General features: G+C 39.4%; 1 protein-coding gene across 5 annotated transcripts in view; it reads left to right on the top strand.

Moving 5' to 3' along the window:
* The window catches only part of mast4.S (microtubule associated serine/threonine kinase family member 4 S homeolog), a 332,602-nt gene that overhangs the window by 55,044 nt on the left and 253,830 nt on the right, over positions 1-23,728 (top strand). For 4 of the 5 annotated variants that reach the window (XM_041580528.1, XM_041580529.1, XM_041580530.1 and 1 more), the window contains exons 2-3: positions 11,972-12,125; positions 16,585-16,709. In XM_041580528.1, the coding sequence (XP_041436462.1) occupies positions 11,972-12,125; positions 16,585-16,709 (279 nt within the window). Of the gene's footprint in view, positions 1-2,750; positions 2,784-11,971; positions 12,126-16,584; positions 16,710-23,728 lie in introns of those variants that run through there. The other variant, XM_041580531.1, reaches the window with a different exon arrangement.

The following is a 23,728-nucleotide window of genomic DNA, read 5'->3' as shown; positions in this document are numbered from 1 at the left end:
CCACGTCCTTGTATTTACTTTTGCCTTGATCGGGAAAGGAGGGCAGGATTGAGTCTGGGCAGTGTCGGACTGGCCCACAGGGATAGCAGGAAAACTCCCAGTGGGCCCAGGTGTCAGTGGGCCCTCCTGCTTCAAAACATTTGTCATATTTCATGACCATTACCTATTTCTATGAGAACAAAGAGACTAAATAGATTGAATAATAGATTATAGTATGTAAAGAAAAGAGACTAGCAGAATGGAGGTTGCGTGAGGAGAGGAATTATAATAGTACTGAGAGTGGGCCCCTGATCTAAGGTCTTTTGGTGGGCCCCTGGTCTAAAATTTTCGGATGGGCCCCTGGTGTCCCAGTCCGACACTGGGTCTGGGTTGGCGGGCCACTGGGTATTTAACCAGTTTCCTACCGGCACAGCCCAACCCTGACTCCGCTTTCTTTATGGCTTTAAAGAAACCCCTCCTGCCCAGTGTCATAAGCAGCAGACAGTGGTGAGCCAGAAACACAGAGGGGTAACATCAGGTGGGCGTAGAAGTTGAAGTGGATGCTGGGCTCCCTTCAAACTATATTTTTTTGCAGACGGCCTGGTGTAGTCTAGCTATGCTAGAGACTACAGTTATGCAGCCTTTTTCAGAACACCAAGCCTGTGCTCTGTTCATTTTCCGGAGCAACAGCTGCACTTTACAGGGTATCTCAATGTTTTTTAGGGGTGTCACTGGCTTGTGAGATTTACGTGTGTAGCGCTATAGTAAACTGCTTTATGTGAATCCAGTTTCAGCTATTTTCCTTTGTGGGCTGGGACCACAGATGAGCTCTTTTTCTCAGGGGTAAGCCCTCGCAGCGGGGTGGAGGCAGGGTGTAGTGTAACTGTAACTGTGTGCAATGCACAAAGGATTGGGCGCCAGTAGTTTTATTTGCTTAAACAATAAACGGAGTTTATTAATCAAAACCAGAGTTCGCCATGGAGCATGAAACATAGAGTAAAACAGAGATCAATCAAGGTAACACAATATACTCACTGTATGAATATAGAGCAACTCTCTGAGGAGTAAGGAGTACATGTAGAGAACAATGCAGCTTGTTGGAAGGTATTTCTCCAATATTCAGGATTACCTTAAGTGGAACTCAGAAACTCTTACTTCCCTGAGTTTAACACTTAGGCCCTACTATGGGGTCAGTAATACCCGGGATCTTAATCCCTCTAATCTCCTTTGCTCAACTAAATACCCTATCTATCACTCCTAGAGTGATCTATTAAAGGGTATAACTATTAATTCACTAAACTCAGGATGAGTTCCACCACCCCTAACCTCTGTGGCCTAACAGAGGAAAGGTTCAGCAGCAATGGCCTCTACCTCATGGCTTTCAAGCCCTTTTATATTATACCACAGTGCCTCTAGCATCCACTGTGTGAACTGCAGGGATGACATAAGCACAAGGTCCCCATAAGGACCCACTGAGGTGTCCATATTACTAGGGATGTGCCTTTCTGTAATGGGTAAGGGTGTCTAAGATTTTCACATCCCTACACGTGTAATTAATTATCCAAACCATACAACATCTGTGTGACTGTCATTAAACCTGTCCCCTAGGATGTTTCACACTCTCTGTATTTAAATCTGGATACTCTGCTGTCACAAAATACATTTCTCATAATTATTTTCTGTAGTCTCCATATGTACTGTATCTAACCTGCCGTTTTATTAGCAGTGTTACAGCTGTCTTGCGCCCAGACATCAGTACTTCTGTCTCTTGTCTTCAACTGACAGACCTCAGTTCCTAAGCGTATGTACCCAGGGGCACTTTTGAACCCTGTCAAGTTAATTCTGCCACAGGCTCAGGGTGGTCACTCCATAAGGAGGTTTGAGATGGCAGTTTATGACAGGTACCAAATGAGAGAAGTGCCAGATACAGAAAGACATAGCTTGGTATATTTTCTTTCCTGGTGCAAGATTTTTGATTATCTTCTGCCTCTCGTCCTCTAAAACGTATAAATTACATTGGCCAAAGCACACGTCAACGTTAAGGGCATATTACACTATGGTGGTGCTGTGGGTCATTCACCTAATACCAGGCTTTTTGCCTCAACTAAGAGTCAGAAGCTTTAGGGTTAACTAACTGCAGGATGTGAATAGAAAGTGCATAGACTGTTGGGATTGCTGACACTCAGACCTTCAAAGAAAGCTATTCTGCTCAGTTGAAAGCCTGATATTAACTGTCTAAAACTGATATCTCAAAAACCACTTAAGATGTAAATTCCAAAAGTTTACATCAATTATATTTCTAATTTTTCAATTCCTCCTAAAATATTGGGGCATATTCTGTTGACATCACAGAGGTGAGCATGTTTTTTTTTTATAAACTAAGCAGCACTGATAGCATGATGGAGGATTTCATATTTAACAATTTACAGAAATAAATGTTGTGAGGCATGGGGACATTTTCTCAAAGAAAAATACTCTTCTTGATGAAAAAAAAAATCAGAGGTTTATTTAACTTTCCAGACCTCCATAAAAAACAATAAGAAACTTTTTGTTAACAGTTCAAAAACTTGCAAAGCAGACTGTTACACATAAAAAAAATGATTTCTGCATCATACAGCACCACTTGTTTAAGCCAGCACTTCCAACTTGTGCTTTACAAATGACTCCCCTGCTTTCTAATCACTCCAGCCTTTTATAGGAGTCAGAACTCCCAACATGCACTGCAGCATTCCCTTTAAATTCCAGGAAGTGCTGCTGGCCTGCCTCTTAAGAGGTGCAAGCCACCACACCAGGCTGTATCACAGGTAAAACTTTTAACTTCAAAGCTGCATTTGCAATCATGCTGTATTTTAAAATCCTTCACAATATAGTTATCACAAATTACATTTCCTATGCATATGTGTACATTGTAGCATTTATCTTACACATTTAAATGTAACACAATAGCAGTTAAGTTTTTTTAACACAAGCTAGTTAATTACATGCATGGTTCACAGGTGCTGTCAGATTTAGAGTAGAGAAAGGAAAGTGCATTAGGTGGCCAGCCTAATGGAGAAGAGGAAAAGTAACAGAAAGGAATACCATTCACCCAGCATAGGTCTGTCAGTCCATGTGAACACTTGCATTAAAACCAGTGTGACAGATTTTAGTACATATTATATACAATTTGAAGCTGTACCATTCACATCTCCACAAATGTCCCAATCCTTTCCATGCATGTGATATACTTCGGGGAGTTGGGATTCGGATGAGCGATCAGTTCGATATTTGATTTTCTGCAGCTTGTAAGAATCCTAAAAATCAAAGAAGCAAACAAAAACATTCAAGAGAAAAAAACTGTGAAAAAAAACTGTGTACATTGGAGTAGGGATGCACCAAATCCACTGTTTTGAGATTTGGGGCAATTCCAAATCCATTATGAAAAATTTGGCAGAATCCTGAACTGAATTTAAATCTTAAAGGGGTAGTTCACCTTTCAGGTAACTTTTAGTGTGTTATAGAATAGCAACTTTTCAATTGGTCTTCATTATTTATTGTTTATAGTTTTATAATTATTTGCCTTTTTCATCTGACTCTTTGCAGCTTTCAAGTGGCCGTCACTGACCCCTTCTAAAAACAAATGCTCTGTAAGGCTACAAATGTATTGTTATTGCTACTTTTTATTACTCATCTTTCTATTCAGGGCCTCTCCTATTCATATTCCAGTCTCTTATTCCAATCAATGCATGGTTGCTAGGGTAATTTGGACCTTAGTAACCAGACTGCTGAAGCGGCAAACTGGGGAGCTGCTGATTAAAAAGCTAAATTACTCAAAAACCACAAATAATAAAAAATGAAAACCAATTGCAAATTGTCTCAGAATATCACTCTCTGCATCATACTAAAAGTTATCTTGCAGGTGAACAACCCCTTTAATCTACATGTGTAAATTAGGTTAAAGTAGGTGGAAAGATAACTAAAAGAATCTAAAACTTTCTTGTTCGTGCGACAAAAATTCCTGTGAGTTTTAGGATTCTGAATCTGTTTGGCTAGGCACTTGAATTTGGCCAAATCCTGCTGAAAAAGGCAGAATCCCTAGATTGGAGTAATCCTTCTTGCAAACTACAGTGAATATATAAAGGGGTGTAAAATAATAAACAGTGAAGCATTTTTAGGAATTTTACTGAAATACAGATTAGGGTTCCTATTTGATTGGGTCATTAGCCAAATCCTTTGTGGTGGATTTGGTATTCAAAATCCAGAAATGATGAATTTGGTGCATCCCTATACAGTAGATTACTGAATTAAATCAGACAATGTTACTTATTGCAGCATTGGAACCATTTATCCCGTGCTATAAGGTTATATAAGCAGCTGTTTAAGGTTTGGTTAAAGTTGAATTTGATGGATTTATAAAGGCAACTGTATTTTGCTCATGTATGTATTTTTAAACATTTAACTGCAAAAAATATTTTCTAGACTTATAGTTTTTCCCCCTGTTTGCATCCAGGTATATACGGTAGAATACATTGTGTTTGCAAGCTGTCTGCTAAATTCTGCGTTTCATGAGATGTCTGTACCGATCTATAATAGATTAGGATTTTTTGGTTGTGTGGAATCCCTTGGGATCCTGGGAATAGCTAATTACTCTTTCTTCAGCCTTTCTTCACTTTCACAGAAAACACTTTTTGTAAGTAGAGGGGTTTATTTTAAAGGCTTAAATATGCAGAAGAAGAATTGAATGATTTTCTGACTCTTATTTCAGGCATCACAATGGACTCTTACAGTATATAAGACCATTATTCAGAATGTGTGGACGAAATAATATCAGTTTCATGTATCTCTTGAAATATTTTTGTATTCATGAAAGAAGCATCGACTTTTCTGTTATGGGGTAGCCCTGCCAGTGGGAATTGATCCCAATGTTGGACTGGGGTGTCCGGGGCCCACCCAGTCTGTCTCCTCAGGGCCCCCCCATACCAGTTGTTTCCTATTACACTTAACAAATGCACCGCCAGTCTCCCTCCCTCTATATATGTGTGCCGGCCCATTGGCAAGGTAGACGCAATCAGGGGGTGGATGGAGCACCCAAAGTTCAGAGAGAGGACCAGAGAGTGGTCTGGGTCAGCTGATGGCTCTTACCTGTGTTGGCCTGCGGAAAATTATAATAATTTCCGGGTATGTAAAATCAGGGGTTATAATTTGTCCCAGTTCCTAAAGTGAGCTTAACTTGTGCCACCAAAATCAATTGCCATTGGCTCTTAATACCAATAATACCATTTTTTTTGCAGTTTTGCACTAAAATAAAACTCCACTGAAGGCCATGGTGGTTAGTTACACACAAGGACCTTGGTAAATTGCCTGCTGTGTTTTTGAGCACTCCGTTTTCCCATGAGAATCTCATTAGAGTGTATCTGTCTTTTGAACCTTGAAGTCTCAAGGCTGATTGCCTTAATATTATGTTTAGCTTGTTTCCAGTGAACTGACTGTAACCAAAAGGGGAAACAAACACCCCACTGCGGCAGCATGTTTTTTTTTTATTTCATTTGTAGACATTTACAAAATATGTCTTAAAGGAAACAATGTCTGCATATGCCTTGGCCTAGGGGTCTCTACCACAATGGATTATGGAATTAGTATACTAGTAAATTATCTGTGCTTCTCAGACTTAGTCTTACTTACAATTAGTCCTTCCTATGTATGAACTTATATGCTACTCTACATACGCTACAATTTTACAGTGGGCCCAATGACTGATGAAGGCATTTTCTATGCAGTCAGTGTAAAGATGTATATATAACTAAAACATTTCCAGACATTTATATCTCTCTCGTTGTAATCAATAGATTGTTAAATAGTGATGCTTCAAGATGTGGCCTTGTTTACAGGATGGGCACCTCTGAAGGCAGAATAATAGAATAACGATTTGTAGATCCACCTTCCCCAGTATCCTCTTGGAACATTACATTCTGTTTAGCTGGCCCTACTCTCAGGGCCGGATTTACATAGTGGGCGCCCCTAGGCCCACTGCCGTTTGTCGCCCCTGTCCCCTCCCTTTTTTCATGCAAATCTTCATCATCTGGACCAATGTGAGTGTGGTTGGGCAGCATGCCGCCCCCCTAAAATCCTGCCGCCCTAGGCCCGGGCCTAGGTGGCCTTTCCACAAATTCGGGCCTGCCTACTCCCAACAATATAAATCAAACATTTACAGATAGAGTTAACTTTTTGCCACTTATGTTTTAGACTGTCCTCCAGGCATTAACAAGATGTCTCAAGGTCTGCTCCATTGCATCGAAGATATTTACCAAAGTCCTGGCCAAATTAAGCCAGATCATGGTTTTGGCCTTAGAGGCAATTCTGTACTATCTCCATATGAGGGCACTGCATATAGTGATCCTCCTGAGCTGGAACAAGAACCACAGTGATCTTTCCTAAGCCATACATGTCCCAGAGGGAAACAAGCCTAAGCATAAACAAGCCTCCACCTCTGGCTCCTCAATGGTTTACCTCAATGAACAAGGTGGCACATGGAGCAGAATTGCTATAGACGAGGCGACCATGATCTTCTGGTGGCAGAAAGAACTTACATCCCAGGGGAGGACAACTGATAAGTGGATTACCCCAGCAGAAGTACCTTAGAGCAAACAGAAGGGTCCTTTCATCTCAAGGCAGCCCCTTGGCTCTCAGTGTATATATTCACCAAGTTTTTTTAAACTCAACACTTTTACCTCAGCTGAAGTGCCATTTGGGAGGAGATTCTGTAAGCAGTTGTTATTGGCTGAAAGGTATTAACCCCCCCTCCCCATCTGGTTATAGAACATTGTTTGAATGTCTGCAGACATCTTACACAGACAGGACGGTTCCACTACAAAAAAGACCCTCCTCCTGTCAATTAACAGTAATGTTGGGACATAAATCTAATGATTTATTTAGATATTGATGAAGACTCCTTTTGTGACATGGTCCTTAGTCAGCTCTTTGTCATGAGAAACTGCCAGTAGGAGGAAGCATTCTGATGGATACTTGGAAAAGGTGGAGCCACATATCTTAATTCTATTTTCCTGCTTTCAGAGTTGTCCAGGTTTAACCCTAGAATTCTGTCCAGACAGTAAGGCCACAGAAGAAAGGGGCTTACTGGTTCCAATCATGTAGATTGTCAGCTTAAACAAATAGAGCAATAGAAATGTGTCAGTTCCATGTATGGCCCCTGGTATCTGTCCAATTAACCAGTGGTCCAGTTGGTCAAATGCTTTGTGGGTTTGGCCTTCCTATGGCTGCCTTCAATGAGTAATTCACTATTGCCTCTCTGTTTTTTCTCTATTTTTTGTATAATGCATATATTTTTCTTTCCTTGTTGATAAAATAAAAGTGTAGCATCAAAGAAAATGGTAAAAAATGCGTGTGAGATACTAAAATGGAGAGGTGTAGCAGCTAGGGAGCCTGGCTCAATGTTGATAACATTTTGTTAGTGACTGAAAACCAAATAACAAAGGTAGGGAATGTATGGTTAGATATTCTAGCAGCCTTTGTTGGTCAGTGGGATGTTGAGAGTTTTAGTACAACACTAGAAAACTGAAAGTTACCCCTCCCTGTTTTCAAGGCCATTTCAGAAGTAGGATTTATTTGTGTGCTGCAACCTCCAATCAATCGCATCACAGATGTGGCACTCAAAATTATAAAAAGACTTTTCCATTTCTTTTACCCCTTTTAATGATCGCACAGGGTATATATATGATAGTATCAGCGGGATAAGAGCTGGGCTTACAGAGACCCGCATAGAGGAGACTGAGAGTAGAAGAAAGCTATTGTCCTAATATGACAAGAAAAGGTTTTCCTCGCTTTGTTTCACATGAGAAGGCAGCAGACGGAGTGATCTGGCTCCCACACATACAAAAGAGCAGCTCTTCTTGGCTTTGTCTCTTAAGGTCACATCACCGAATGTGGAGGGCTACCTGATGTGCTTACATATGAGGTGAAGAATGAACAGAAAAATGGCTTTCCTCAGAGACTTCAAATAAGAAATTGGACTCTCAGTATTTGCCCTAGTTTTTAAAGAGGATTTTTACTTAGCTCATGTGGCAAAGCAATTTTAAAATAAGGTTCTCTTAATTTACCATTTCATATTGATGATAAAACGTAGGTCGAAAAAAAAATTTAATACTATTTTTTTTTTTATATCATTTTCAAAGGGATACTGACCACGTTTGGACTTTTCTGTCATACCATCCTGATTCACCAAAGAGCAATCAAGGGAGATGGGATGGTGGATGTTTTTATCAGTAATGGTTCTTAGAGTTGTTCATGGATACTAGCCTCTGTAGTAGGCCCTATGGCGCTAAAAGATGCTTCCCTACTTCAGAAAGGAACAGATGGGAAAGTATTTCCAATGGGTTTATGGCAGAACCCTTTTAAAACTGTTGGGCTCGATTCCCAAGCAAGGAATCGTTACACCATTGTGATTGCCTTACTGGAATAGTTTATATGCCGAGTACTTCCAGTATCAGTCGGTTGAACTGAATAAATGACCTGGATGAATGAAAACCTTCATAGACAAGGCTGGGGTGGATATGGGCATCATAGGATTGTGGGCATTAACATTTGATTCTTAAAATTACCATTCATGGAAATTGTTATAGTGTCATAGATAATGAAGAAAACTGGAGAGCCTTCCAGTGCGAATAAATGTAGATTTTATTGACGCACGTAGATAAAGACTACACTTATTCACACTGGAAGGCTCTCCAGTTTTCTTCATTATCTATGATACTGCTGTGGAGATGGCTACTCTACTAAGCTGTTGATGAGACTGACCATAAGTCATCTGGAGGATCAGTTGGGAATTCATTGAAATTGTTATAGTGGCTCTTTTAACTAAATAAATTGTGACCTTAGGCAATGCTCAGTACATCCTTTACCAAGTGATAATTGGGGGTTTCTGCCCATACTTCTCAATAGGAACTTTCTGTTCCCTGAATTCCATGATCATTTCTTAGTTGGCTTCTAGGTGCATCATAATAACTGGAATTAGGAAATTTGCTGGGCTGTAGCCACATGAGCTGAAAAAAATGTAGCAAACGTTCAAAGTACAGGTATGGGATCCATTATCTGGAAACCTGTTAACCAGAAAGCTCTGAATTACAGAAAGGCTGCCTCTCATAGACTCATTTTTTATCCAAATAATCCAATTTTTTAAAAATGATTTCCTTTTTCTCTGTAATAATAAAACTGTACCTTGTACTTGATCCCAACTAAGATATAATTAATCCTTATTGGAAGCAAAACCAGCCTTTTGGATCCCTTATCCAGACAACCCCAGTTCTCAAGCATTCTGGCTAACAGGTCCTATACCTGTAGACTGTAGCACATCATGGCAATAGAATTAGTGCTTTAGAATGTTTTAATGACTCCATATGTAAAGACAAACAAGCCCATAATTTTTCTTAAAAAGGAAGGAGCCCATGCCAGTATAAAATACATGACCAGTAAAAAAATAAATCTTGTTTAGGCAACAATGTAATGACACCACTGCTCTAAGCTCGCCTTCAGCCATGACGGTGGTATAGTATGATCCTTAGCTGATAGCAGGTACCACACCACCATAATTAAGTTGTACATTGGTATAAGGTATGTCACCCTATATTATGGCCAAATTAAATGGGGGAGTGAATGGGGGAGGTTGCTTATTTCAAGATCTTGAGAAGGTAATTTCATATGTTTTACTGCTGACAATTCACGCTGATTAGAATACTAAAGTAGTTTTTAGGAGATTGTTAGCTCTTGGGTAGAAAACTAAACCCTAACATTGAATATGGCTAGAAATATTTTATGTGTTGAAGCATTCGTAGTAATCCAGGAGTAGTAGTAAAAACAGCAGTTTCCCATCTTGGATTTGGTTAGGAGTGGCAGTGGCACTGCACATGCTCAGTGGGCTCTGAGATGTGTCGAATTCTAAGCTTAGGGGTTGTCACAAGTCATGAAGCAAAAAATATTAAACTGATGCTACTGGACTCATGATTAAATGCTAACTGCGCTATTGTAGCAATAATTATTTACTAAGCAACATCAGCTTTATATTGTGACATTTATATTATATATATATTCAGTATATTGTGAGTAGGTTCCTAACATAACCTCCCAACTGTCCAGTTTTGAGCGGGACAGTCCCGCTTTGACAGCTCAACCCGCTGTCAGAGATTTGTACTGATAAGTCCCGAGTTTCTCTTTGATCTGCTGCACCGAACAGCCAGAAACAGAAACAAAGTTTCTAACTTAATTGGGTCTTGGCAGACAGCCCAGAATAGATACTTAACATACAGAAATATGTTCAAACTTTCATAACCTGCCAAATTATGTAAAATGAACATGGTAATTAGTGGGTGGTCACAAAAATGGGCGTGGTCAAAAAAATTGGCGCACTACGCACACCAAATCTTTTTGTCCCTTTTTATGTTTCTTAAATGTTGGGAGGTATGCCCTAAGCTCAGTAAGTGGCAGCAGCACAGAGCATGTGCAGTAAATCAGAATAAAAGAAGATGGGGAGCTACTGGGGCATTTTTGGAGACACAGATCTTTACTGTTAAAGGGCTGTGGTTGCCTTGGACTGGTACAGAAACCTAAGACATAATGTGCAACATTAGTTACTTCTCCTTTATACTAACAGCAACCCAAGGTTTGCTTGAAAGAAACCGTTACATGTGATTAGAAAAGTCTGTTGAATGAATATGCCTATATAGATAGGAATTCCTGGGTACTCCCAGTTTTTGGGGGCTTTTTTCCCCCCCAACAATATGACCATTTGTTATTTTCAAAAACATGCAGGCAGGTTCATTGGCTAAGGAAGTTTAGGAACGTGTCCCGCAGACAGAAGTTAAAATTAAAAAAAAAAACGTTATTTCAGGCTGTTTAAACCAATGTACAGGCATCATTATGAGAACGTACTTCCCATTCTATGACATGTGTGGTCACCTGACACGCTTCTGCCTTCATCAGAGGTGCCAGAACGAGGCATGAAACGCGTCAGGACACCACACATGTCACAGAATGGGAAATGCTCATATTGATGCCTGTTCATTGTTTTACATTTTTTGAATCTTAACTTCAGTCTGCGGGACACTATGCTAAACTTCCTTGACCCTTTGGACTAAATACTGACTGGTTCGGAGACCAGTGTGTGGAGGTGCCTGCAAAAATAAGCATGCCCAGTTAAAGTTTCTTTTAACATGAGATTAATTAGCTCCTAATGAAACTGACCTCTTTATGTTGCGAATGTAATAGGAACTTTAGATTGTAAGCTTCACCTGGGCAGGAAATGATGTATCATTTATGAAAAACGCTATGTAAATGGGTTGGCCCTATATAAATAAAGAATAATTTTAAAAAATCAATCTTGTTTCAAGTAGAAACAATGTAGTAACGAGTTAACCGTATTTACATTCATGTTTTTATCTAACAAATTGGTATAATTTCCAATCTTTTTTTTCTTTACTATACATTTTCTATTTAATTTTTTGTTGGGGTGGAAGTGTCACTCTGAATGAAAAGGTTTTAAAGAGAAGTTCTTGGCAATTGATGTCTATTTATCAGTTTGCTGCAGCCCCTTCTGATTGCAAGCTAACGAGGTTGCCCTACAGTCCTTTTTCTTCTCTAGAGGGAAACATTTGCTAGTTCATTAGTGTAAGGGTGGGAGGGTTGCTATGTTTTTTGTCAAGATCATTATGAATACGAATTATGATCTTATTAAACAAACCATTACGTCTTGTTTTCATACAGCCAAAACTGTTGTGTAGTGCTCATTCGGGGTGCCACCTTGTGGTTACACTTGGTGTATCATTTAGGACAAATGGAATCGTTCTCACAGTATCATGCTTTGGCCATTGACAGTCATAGCAGTCATTTGTTTTATTTTTAAAGAAAACCAGCATGTTCATAAAATGATAATAAAATACATAATATTGTGTATAAAATACTCCATAAATAATGAAGACAAGTAACCACTGTTTTTCCCCCCCTGCAGCTCGACAGTATTCTGTCGCCACCCTCTATGCTGTCCCGCAAATGCAGCAATCCTGAAGTGTCTGTAAGGCCTTGCAAGTCGGTCAAGTATAAAAGCCAGCTTAGCGATGATGGACGCATCCTTCGAAGAGGGAGCCTGGGCGGAGCTTTAACAGGTAAGAAGGGGCATTTCATATGCTTAAAGGAGAAGGAAAGGTTAAAACTAAGTAAGCCTTATCAGAAAGATCCACCTAAATACAGTATATCAGTAAACACTCAAAGTAATGCTGCTCTGAGACCTCTTTCAAAAGAAACACTGCATTTAAACCTTTACATAAATTAAATTATATTTATTTGCCTTAGTGCTGTTCTGCAGGGCAGCCATTGTTCCTAGGGTTGCCACATTTTTTGGCTTCCAAATCCAGGCAGAAGGGTGGGGCAATGGCATCATGGTGGTGGGCTGATTACAGGGTTGGACTGGGTCGGCAGGACACCAGGAAAAAACCCGACGGGCCCCCAGCTCTAGTGGGCCCTACTGAACCAGATCCACACCCTGCTTTTCTTCCTGCTGTGACCAACCGGTCGCGGCAAAAAAGCATTGCAAGTACGCGAGTGCACGCTGATACACATGTGCACACGCACGGCGGTGGGGTTGCAGGACGGGAGGCCCTGAAGCAGCAGCCCCCAGGGTTTGGAGGGGGCCTTGAGTCAGAAGCCCCGATGGGCCCCAGGCCCCCCAATCCGACCCTGGTTAGTTATATTAGAGGGTGGAGCTATGCCATTGGAGGTAGATTTTGCAACTTTGTGGGTTTACTGAGGAAGGGACATGTGGTTTACGAAATGTTTGATCACGTGAAAGGCTGTCTGAAGCACCTTGTAATAAATTTGGGATCATCCCACTTGCAACATTCAAGGTATTGGCTTTTCATTTGTTTCTGGAACTTTGTAGGTGTGGCTATGGTGTCACACACACCCCCATGCTTCCTAGTATTTGCTAAGTTTTTAAAACTCTTTAAAAACCATGCAGGAGGTTTTAAACTTAACAACTCCTTAATAAAAAAAAATAATATTAATAATAAAAAATCCGGTTTAAAACTGGACAGGAGGCAACCTTACTTGTGCCTTAAATTCTTACTTAAGGGAGAGATTTGGTTCTGTTATGCACTCCATAATATACCATGCAATGTTTATAGAATGCTTACATTTTTATGCTGTCTAGATTCTGGTCCACTTAAATTTTAAAATAGTCTAATAGACCCCACCTCTCTCTTTGTCCTCTGTTTAAAAAGAAATATATATATATACCTTTCAATGTATCTCCCTCACATTCAAAGAATGGTTGTGGGGTATTTAGGAAAAGACTGTGCAGTGATTTAAAGCTTCCCCCCCCCCACTCAGGTTTCTTTGGAGGGGTGAACTTGATGCACTTTGCTCTTCGGATATTAATACCTATCTCAGTAGTTATGTAAGAACTAAATAATGAGTGGATGTGCGAGTCCCTGCATTCAGGTTGAGTATTTCAGTGTCTTTCTATCTGAAGATGTTGTGCCAATGTGAATAACTGCTCAGTGCCTGTGTGTGTGGCAGGAGCAGATAACGCTTCCTTCTTGGCACTGGAAAATAATGAGCATTGTTTGTGCCTAGGCTGTTCCATAAATATTTATGATCCATTACCCTTTGGGCTTCAGCAATTGGCTTGTACGTCTATTAACCTTTTTTTATAAATATTCTTTGCGTTTATATAAAGCGTAGTTGAAAACAATGGCACTATTATGTTGAATTATGCAATGGGGGTGAAGGTATACATACAGTGAAGTCCTGGTGCTGCTTACACTACAAGCCATCATAGGGGCAAATAATTGTATTGTGCCCCCCACACATTCCAGTTGTGTAACGCTCTCATTGTACGAACCTTGCACAGTGAGGGGTACACTCGGTTGCACAGGTTAACCCTATGGGCTCCGGTGTTCACCAACGTCCTTTTGGGGCCCCGGGCTTTCTGCTGCGGAAAACCAACAAGGATGTGCGTGGCTAGAGACAAGTGCATAAGCGAGGCGAAGAGTTCAAGGCAGGCGGCAGGAATCCGTAATCAAAAGTCAGGCAGGAGTCAAAACTAGATAATCAATATAAATATACACTTGAGCAGGAACAGTAAACTGAAGCCTAGCTTGGGCACTTAAAAAATGGTGAATCAGGCTTTTATGGGGAAGTTTGGCACCAAAGTTTGAATTTGGCGCTGATTGATGATGTCATGACGCCCAGCATCATGACGCCAGCATCGGGCGCCGGCGTCAATGGAGACAAGCATGAAGTGTGTGCCTGCGCACATGAAGAGAGACGTACCGGGAGGTAAGTAAATCATTAATTCTCCCGGGCGTCTTACAAGTTGTTTCTTCTGTCTCATAACTCCATTTGCCTCTACTTTGAAATATCAGTATATTTTATATGGTTGTCAAGACACAGAATGCCCAAGGAACATAACAGACAAACATGGAGAGAATAACATATGGATAAAATGGAATTTGAAATGAAGCTTGTGTTCCTCAGCACTGCAGTCTTCAAGTAACAAAGAAGGACAATTTTCAATTGTCAAGTGTTGCACTGTTGGAAACTTGTAGTTGGTTCATGATACACACACAGCATTTTCTCCTCTGGCGTATTTTGGCTGAACGAGAAGGGCGTCTACGGCCCAATGACAGCCAGTACGGCAGGTGACAGCTAGAAAAATGCTACCAATAACCATAGGGGTTTTTCTCTCACTTTTCTGCTTTTTCTTTTAGCATAAATGAGACAAAGAAATGATTTGCACGACCCACTTTACTCATACAAGTGGTTTAGATATTTGTGAGTTTGCTTTAATTACATGTCAACACGGCAAATCAGCTCCTTCTGTATGACAGCCGCAAAAGTTCTGTAAATTGTCAAAATCCTTCAGTGATTAACTCTTTTATAAGATATTATTGTGTTACTCCATCATTTATTATCAAATGTTCAAAAATTTAAAAATCCATTTAGTTACCAAATTTACAAAAACATTGTTTCTTCCGAATTTGTGTTTTCAAGAGAAATTTGTCATGTACACATACACAGGATGAAATGTTGTTTTTGCACAGCTGCAGAATTATATGCATTTATTACTACCGGTATACACTATATAAAATATGCAATATTCCTCCAGCGGATTGATTTTTGGTAATCTTTTACCAATGGATAAAAAAACTTTATTTTAGTTCGTTATTTTAGTTCTTTATGGCCACCAAAGTAAACTAATGTTTCGATCTGCCTTATGGTGATCATGAAATGATTTAAAAGGGTTCTATGAGATAAATAACATTTCTTTGAGAAATATGATAGTGGCACCTTTTTTTCTTCTTCTTGCATTTAAATGTTCCCATAATTGATATAGAAAAAATAATTACAACAAATTCTGTCCCCTGATTTATACTCTTATGAACAGTATTATTATTACATCACAGTGATTTGAATAATGGAAATCATGTTTATGGTTGGGATTTTCTGACTTCTATCTTGTTCTGTATGTGATCAGCATTTTAGACTATGTGTGTCATCTGAGTAATTGAATGATATGGGCAATGAGATCCTTATCTGGAATCCCTTTATCCAAAAAGCTCTAGTCCCAATGGAGGAGCACTCGCACAAAAATATATAGTCTAGTGAAGAACAGCGCTCAATAGGTATTGTGCAAACAAAAATAAGGTTTTTTTAATTTACAAACCCTGGGGGTCATTTATAAACTTCGCGCAGGGCAAATTGGTTCGCAAAGTGTATATATTTGCCCTGCACCTGGTTATATTTATAAAGCTGAATAAGAGGGTGCAAACAGAATTGCGATTTTTTTTTTTCTTCTTCACAATGCGAATGTCTATAGGAGCTTTTTAAATATGTCACAATTCGCAAATTTCGAATATTTATGCGTACACTCTGCGACTCAATCACGCCACAACTTTGGTAGCGGATAAAATATTTGCAACAGTTTTGCAAACTGCGAATTTAAGTTACTATCAATGCTATTTTCACGCACAACAACCTCGCACATTGGGTGCGCTCGCACCATCTCATTTGCGTGCCATTTGCGAAAATGTATTCACACTGCGAATTGGCAAAAAACTGAAAAATGGGCAGAGCAGTGCAATATATTAGCGTTCAGGAAAAACATGCGCAATACAACTATTTGCGAAAAATATGCGCTGCGCAAACTTTATAAACGACCCTCCCTGTGTTTGTAAATTACATTTTTAAAAAAAAACGGTATATTTGTTTGTACAATACCTGTTGAGCGCTGTTCTTCACTAGACTATTACATTATTTGTTACCAGCACCCAGGCAGACAATATATTTTTTTGTGAGTGCTCCTCTGTTGAGACCAAAAATCATGCTCAAGTGTGCCTATGGAGCCCTCAACGGTGGTATAGAGTTCCGACAGCGTCTTGTGCCAATACATGCATTGCAATTGTACCTGCAAAATTGCGTGCAGATATTATTTTGATACTAAATGCCACTCTGCAATTGTGTATGATTCCATTTTCTCAAAGACAAAACATGTAAAAAAAATAAAATATATCTTTTTACTATATTGTGCGTACACTTCTCACTCCAAAATTGTGTTTCCTACAGGGCGGTATCTGCTTCCCGCTGGGGCCACACAACAAATATGGCCGACATCTACAGAGGCTTCCAATCTTGTGCGTATGCGCAGCCAGGCTCTTGGGCAATCAGCTCCGTCCCTCACAGCAAGCTTGGTAAGTCAGCAATCCCAGAGAGGACAAAGGCATTTTGTTTGTGTAAATACCAGTTTGTTGTGATAAATGGCTATATATTATCAAAAGTCTCCCTTCTTGTGAAAAGGATGGTTTTGTGTGTGTTTTATCTTCTTCTGTTGCATTAACTTAAGTGTCTAATGGATCGTGCAGCATACATTGCTTTTAATGGACCACTATAGAGTTTTTGTTCCTTCTTGAATGAAAATACAGTTCAAAGTATATTTTTAATTTGCTTTATTTTCCCAGTTTCTATGTAGATGTTACTGACGTAGCTTGCAATTTTGGCAGTCCATATACAGCCACTGTCTCACCAACAGGCTGTCCCCATTGTCCTTTTCAAAAGTTGTTTATATCTGACAGCCAAGGGATGGCGTGATGCTATTAAAGCAATGGCCAAACAAATGGGTCTGTAAATGGCACAGATAATTTGATGTTTTCATAAGCTGTAATGAGAAATGCCTCATACTGGGAGCTGAAGAGCTTGTACTCCACTTTCCTCTCTATCAACTTGTTTACTGTCCTGTCTCTATGAACTTGTTTATTGATGACTTATTGATGCCTAACCCAACGTAGTAGTTCTTTTCCCAGTTTTATTAAACTGTTGTGAATGTTGGCAAATACTCGTGGAATATCTGTAACATCTCCAGATGTGCTATTATATCCTGAAAGCAAGGGGAAAATATGAATAAATGCTTGCTGCATTGTAGGATCCTCCTTATTGTCTTTTGGAATGACTTTACAATGCATTAAGAAGTGCTGAGTAACTAATTGTAGTGAACAGTATGCAGTTGACAAATGTTCATATTGTGCCTGATCCTGAGAAAGTACAGTGTTCCCTCAGGCTTAGTTGGCAGTTGAACACTGTATGCTATCATTGTACATGTTTCATGTCCCATTTGTGAATTTCTTAAAGGAGAAGGAAAGGTTAAAACTAAGTAAGCCTTATCAGAAAGGTCCATCTAAATATACCAGTAAACCCCCAAAGTAGTGTTGCTCTGAGTCCCCTGTCAAAAGTAATACTGCATTTCTTTCCTTCTATTGTGTACTCATGTGCTTCTGTATCAGACTTCCTGCCTTCAGCTTAAACCTCATTGCCCTGGGCAAGAGCATGCTCAGTTTGCTCCTCTCCCCCCACCCCTCCCTTCTCTACTGTAATCTGAGCCCAGAGCAGGGAGAGACTCAGGCAGGAAGTGATTTCACACCATGTTAATACTGCAGCTCCTATCCTAAACAAACAGAGAGTTTCTAGAGCTTTTTACTCAGGTATGGTAAAACATTCTGCAGAATAAATATAGCATTCTAGCTTGCACTATTGCAGCTAATCTATTGGCAATAAAATGCCTCCATAGCTTTCCTTCTCCTTTAAGCTGCACCAGTTCAATAAAATTTTCAGAAAGTTTTGGCTGCCCATTCATGACAGCCATCATGGAGTTTTAGAACTGGACTTCATGTGGACTATGTCCGAGTGTCTACACCAGGGATCCCCAACCTTTTGAACCCGTGAGCAACATTCAGAAGTAAAAGGAGTTGGGGAGCAACACAAGCATAAAAAATGTTCCTGGGGTGCCAAATAGGGGCTTTGATTGGCCATTTAGTAGCCCCTATGTGGATTGTCAACCTACATTGAGGCTCTGTTTGGCAGTACAACTGTTTTTTATGCAACTAAAACTTCCCTCCAAGCTTGGAATTCAAAAATAAGCACCTGCTTTGAGGCAACTGGGAGCAACATCCAAGGGGTTGGAGAGCAACATGTTGCTCGCGAGCTACTGGTTGGGGATCACTGGTCTACACCATTAGCCTGGACATTTAGAAAATGTGCAGATGGGTGTTGTAGGCAAACTGTCTAAACTGACCCCACTCTTCTTTATCGTAACCCACACTGCTACCTGATTAATAAATATCTTCTCTGGCTTCGCATGTGCTGCTCCCTCTTTGTCAGTCCATGCACTGGCTACCTGTCATACTCAGAATTCACTTTAAGATTCTTTTGTTCACTTACAAACCACTCCTACACCCCCAGACATATCCTTCAGTCTGCATGTAACCTCCTTCTCTCCTTGCGCTCATTACTTCTTCTCACTCCTGCATCTTGGACATTTAACATACTACATGTATCCTTTGGAACTCTTTTCCCCATCATATTAGACTCTAACAGAACCTCCAGGCTTTCTCTTAAAACCACAAGCCAATAACCTAAACCCTCAACAACTTGACCATCCACCTGATTCCCTTACTCATTGCTCTCACACACACAATCTGCCCGATTTCCATTTTTCACTAGACACTTACCATTACTAGCCTAACCAACAAGAAATTTTCAAACACGTTGGTTGGCCTCACTGTATGTCTCACTTCTTCTCACTCTTAGATTGTAAGCTCGTGTGAGCGGGGCCCTCCCCATACTTAAAATATGCAATTGTAACTGTGCATCTGTTCTGGTGAAATATTTATCTGTATGTCTTGTATTTATATTCCCTTACTGTGCACCACACTGTGCGATGCGGTGGCCCTTTATAAATAATAATCCTCAACACCCATGGTGCCTTCAGAAACCTTTCTAGTCAATGGCTGTATGTGGAAATAGACCAACGTTTTCTTTATGGGATAGCCTTTAATAATTAGGCAGTAATGAGAGAAAATGTGTTCAGTAAAAGTAAATCATGCTCTCTCACTATAGATTATATACTTTTTTCTTCAAGTACGTGATGAACCTTCACTTCTCCATGAGGAACATCTTCTCAATACATAGATCTCTATAGATGGTATTGGGAAGGGGGATTATTATATTTGGAAAATCAACATAGAGACTTTGGCTAAACTTCAAAAATCTTTTGGATTGAGCGTGATTGTGATTAAGACTTCTTGATGGAATAGATGTCTCTACTCTTGGACACTGGCTAAGCCACATGCCTGTGTTTTATGTAGTCTATGCTCTTTATCTTTTTTATTCCGCAGTGATATTCTGGGTTTTGGCATAGGAAATTAGTTTTTCAGGCTGCACCTTGTCATTGCCTATATTAGTAGGATCCTCCATCCCATACAATCTTATCCACTTCTTCAAAATTAATTGTACAGGCCTGTAATCCTGCTCACAATGTATTTCCTATATAATGTATTTTATTTGCATGCTCTCTATCTCCTTCATTGCTTTATTTATGTATCTGTTTTGTAGACAGCAGTGTTTTCTTACTTCTGTTCAGTGATCCAAAATAAAATATAAAAATAATTGTATGCCTTTTGAGGATTCAATATACTTATGGCAGATGGCATTCCAGTCCTGTAATTTTATATGTTCAGATAAGTGCTTGTGACATGAACTATATTAAAGCAGCTTGTTTATTGGACATCATGGCAGGCTGTTTAAAGAACATATATCTTTATGTAATTTAATTGGTGATATATGTCTCTGTGTGTATTTTAGCCTTATCTCCTTGTCAGCTTGGAATTACAAGGCTTTATGGAAATCCATGATCAGGTACAGCAGGGTAACTAACTGGTTACAAACTTTCAATGAGCACTGATTCAATATCTCTCTGCTGTGTGGAGCAATAACCACCTTCAGCTCTGGCTTCCATCAAAGAAATGCCTTTTATCTTTGGAAAATGAGTTTACAATTCCGCAGCTAAGAAAAACCCCTCATTATTTTGCTTCTTTTGCAAGTTTTGTTGATTATTTGGAGTTTGAACCACCAAACAGTTCATCTTATGCTGCAAATGATAAGAAAAAAATCATGTTAAACAATATATGTGTATCCCTGGAAAAGAAAGAGAACTCAATTGCTCGTTGCCTATGATTCTTGTGTGTTCTAATGAAGGGTGAACTTAGAACCGTTACTTCTTGTGGAACATACGCTCAATTGAGTTAGACCTGCAGCACATCAATGTGTGCAAATTTGATACCTCCTGTATGTGTGTAAATATCCTATACCTCCTGTATAATGAACTCCTCCTTGTCTGTAAATGTGAGACACAGGTAGAGGCTGTAGAAAGGGGAAAACTTTGTTAATACAGAGCTATTTCTCTCTTCTAAGGGCAGAGACACACGCTGCTATTATGGGACATTAGAATATGTTGCCGGCGGAATGGCACTCGGATCTCTTCGGCTTTCCTAAGTCGCCCGAAGTTTCCTCGTGAGGCGACTTAGGAAAACAAAGCGTTCCAAGTGCCATCCCACCGGCAATTTACATTCTAGCTGGTGGGAAGGCAGTTTGGGGAGATTAATCGCCTGAAGAAGAAGAGTTTTGTCACTTGGAGACTAATCTCCCGAAATAGCAGCACGTGTCTCTGCCCTAGAGGACCACTAAAAGCTCTCTTAGTCTTGGTGGCCAAACTGTTTACCTGTGATGCAAATAACCTAAAGAAAAATAATTTGGAAGCTGGTTTACATTGCTTCTGTTTTAAGATATTTTAGGTATATATATTAGGTGAATATAAAATACAGTATTTAATGTGTGCATCTTCAAATGGCAAGCTAGACATCTTTATAAGTGCAGAACTAGAAAGTCACAAGAGGTTAGGAATTAAACCGTGTTGTTTTTGTTTGTATGATTATACTGCACTATATATTCTTTGCTTTTATGGTCCCAGATGTGCCCAGCTGCCATTGGTACTTGAATCTCTATGTTTTTGATTTGGAAGGAATTAATTAAGAACATTTATGGATTCTGTAAAACAAGGGCTAGTTTTTAGAACCAATTTTTAAAGTTCAGAAAGGCATCTAATCAATAAATATGGTTCCTGAGCAGGGGATCAACAGATCCTTCATTACAAGAAGAGTGGTTGTACATGTGAACATTCAGCTTTATACATATTTATTTGTAGCTGGTTGTACATCAAAAAACAAAGACACTGTTATCTGTGCTGCCAGTAATTGTGATCAGCCTACAAAATATAGTAAATTATCTTACTGAGCTGTTAATTAGCATTATATCCCAGACAGTGGCAGCATGAGCCAAAATAAAATCTCTCAAGCAAAATATTTTGATTACTGATGTCTAGATGTTACATTCCAAGCCACTTATAGTCTAACATTTTCTTGGAGTGACAAGATCTTCTTCTAAAATCTCATAATTAAAAAGAACAAAAAGTTTTTTTTTAGTCCTACCTGTCCTCAACCCATAAGCTAGAAATGGAGGCCAACAATGAGACCTAATTTACTGGGGAAATTCCTCCCAGGGTTAATTCCACACAGGCCACCAGAAAAAAAGGGTGCCAGAAATGGCAGCTAAATCTGAGGCTAAATCAGTATAATTTGGTATGGTTGTAAAAAAGAAAATGCTGTATGTATGCGTTTACAAAAACCCTTTTTCCCTCTCACTCCCACCATACTTCTTGGGTTGCCTTAGGTCATGAGAGCCGTAAAGTAGAAGCCATGTTTTCATGTCATGTGACTTTTGCAAGAATTCATGGCATCCTTACATACAATTTGTTCTTGCCTTCTTAATAAAGGAGAGGCACATTCAAGTTAATATTGATGTAGATGCCAATCTGGGTGCAGAGCTCTAGAGCCTTATGATAGAATTTTGATGGCCGTTACAGCTGTCTACTACCCTTCAATGGTACAGCTCTTTTAAGAGAAGAGCTTTTACAGTGAACTGTTCTACAACTTCTGCTCATACCATACGTTACCATAGCTCACCATAAATCTCTTTATCACAAGTGTTTTTGAGAAACCAGAACATGTGCTCTAGTGCAGGGTCAATTAGCTTTCATCTGCTAAACGTAGAATAATAAAACCAAATGTCTGATTGGTTGCTGTGAGTTCTGTGCCCAGAAATTGTAACCAAGATGTGCTGCTTATGTTCCATCCTTCATATTGGCTGATTTGTGATATAACCATTAGCTTTATGTCATACAGGTATAGAATAAGAATCCCAAGGGAGCAGCAGCTTGCCCCTTTAATCCTAGTGAATTATTGTCCTCGTACTTCATGTGTCTAAAGCTTTTACTATTTACACATAAAGGGTGCCTTAAATGAAGGCTGGTGCAGCAAGAACATTCTACTAGTGTCAAATATACAGTCTGTCCGTCTCAGCTGATGATGTTCCATTCTGCATCATCACTCATTTTGGTTCACATTCCCAGTTCTTTTAATAACGTTCTGGGGCAGCCCTCCCTGACGACTCGCATCAGCTAAATAACATGCCACATCCAATAAGCACGACACAAGGACCTTAGTACAGACCCATAGTTCACTGAATTTTCTGTCAGCAAGAGCTAACGATGCAGAGTATGGAAGCTTAATACTCCTAACTATTGAGGGAACTGTGAGCCTTTCTTTTATTTTCACTTTGATGATGGGATACTATGAAGCAACATATCAGACTAATTAAAAAAAAATTCCTATAAATAAATAGTTTCTGGTTTCCTTGGTATTTTGGAGGTTATGTAGGCATCCTGCAGCAGAGGGTCCACTTGTTATATGGGGCAAACATAATTTTTCAGGATGTTTCCTAATGAGAACACGGCAATAATCCATCTATAGAATAATGCCAGCCATGACATTTAGTAGGAGCGACAGAACAGGATAAGCTTCGGTTATTGTAAAAGCATATGAATAAATAGTTTTGCTTTTAAAAGTGTCAGTTTTACTAAAGACTCGGGGGAATTTATGAGCAAAAACCGTGATATTGGTCTCTCCCTCTCTGCACGCACGGATAATAGCACTGTTTTATCGCTTGCCATTTAAATGGAATTCTCTTTTTAATTGCAAATTACTGACAAAAGAGATCCATAAAATGAAATACTCTCATAATAAAGACTCTGTGGCAGCCACTGTAAATTTCCTTTGCCCTGTAAATGCAGTCATTGGTTTCAAATGTTACTTAGAATAACATTAATATTAAAGTGTGTTTATAGTGTTACCTGTGAAACGCTTTCATTCTGCGCTACATTACAAATATGCCAAAAGATAAACGCATATTTAATGTCGTGGAAACAACTCCGTTTTTTTTTTCAGGCATAGAAAATGATGTTAATCTGCCTGCTGAAATTTCATTT

The sequence above is a fragment of the Xenopus laevis genome, chromosome 1S (genome assembly GCF_017654675.1).
Source record: "Xenopus laevis strain J_2021 chromosome 1S, Xenopus_laevis_v10.1, whole genome shotgun sequence".
Taxonomy (NCBI): Eukaryota; Metazoa; Chordata; class Amphibia; order Anura; family Pipidae; genus Xenopus; species Xenopus laevis.
This window is presented reverse-complemented; position numbering and strand designations above follow the sequence as displayed.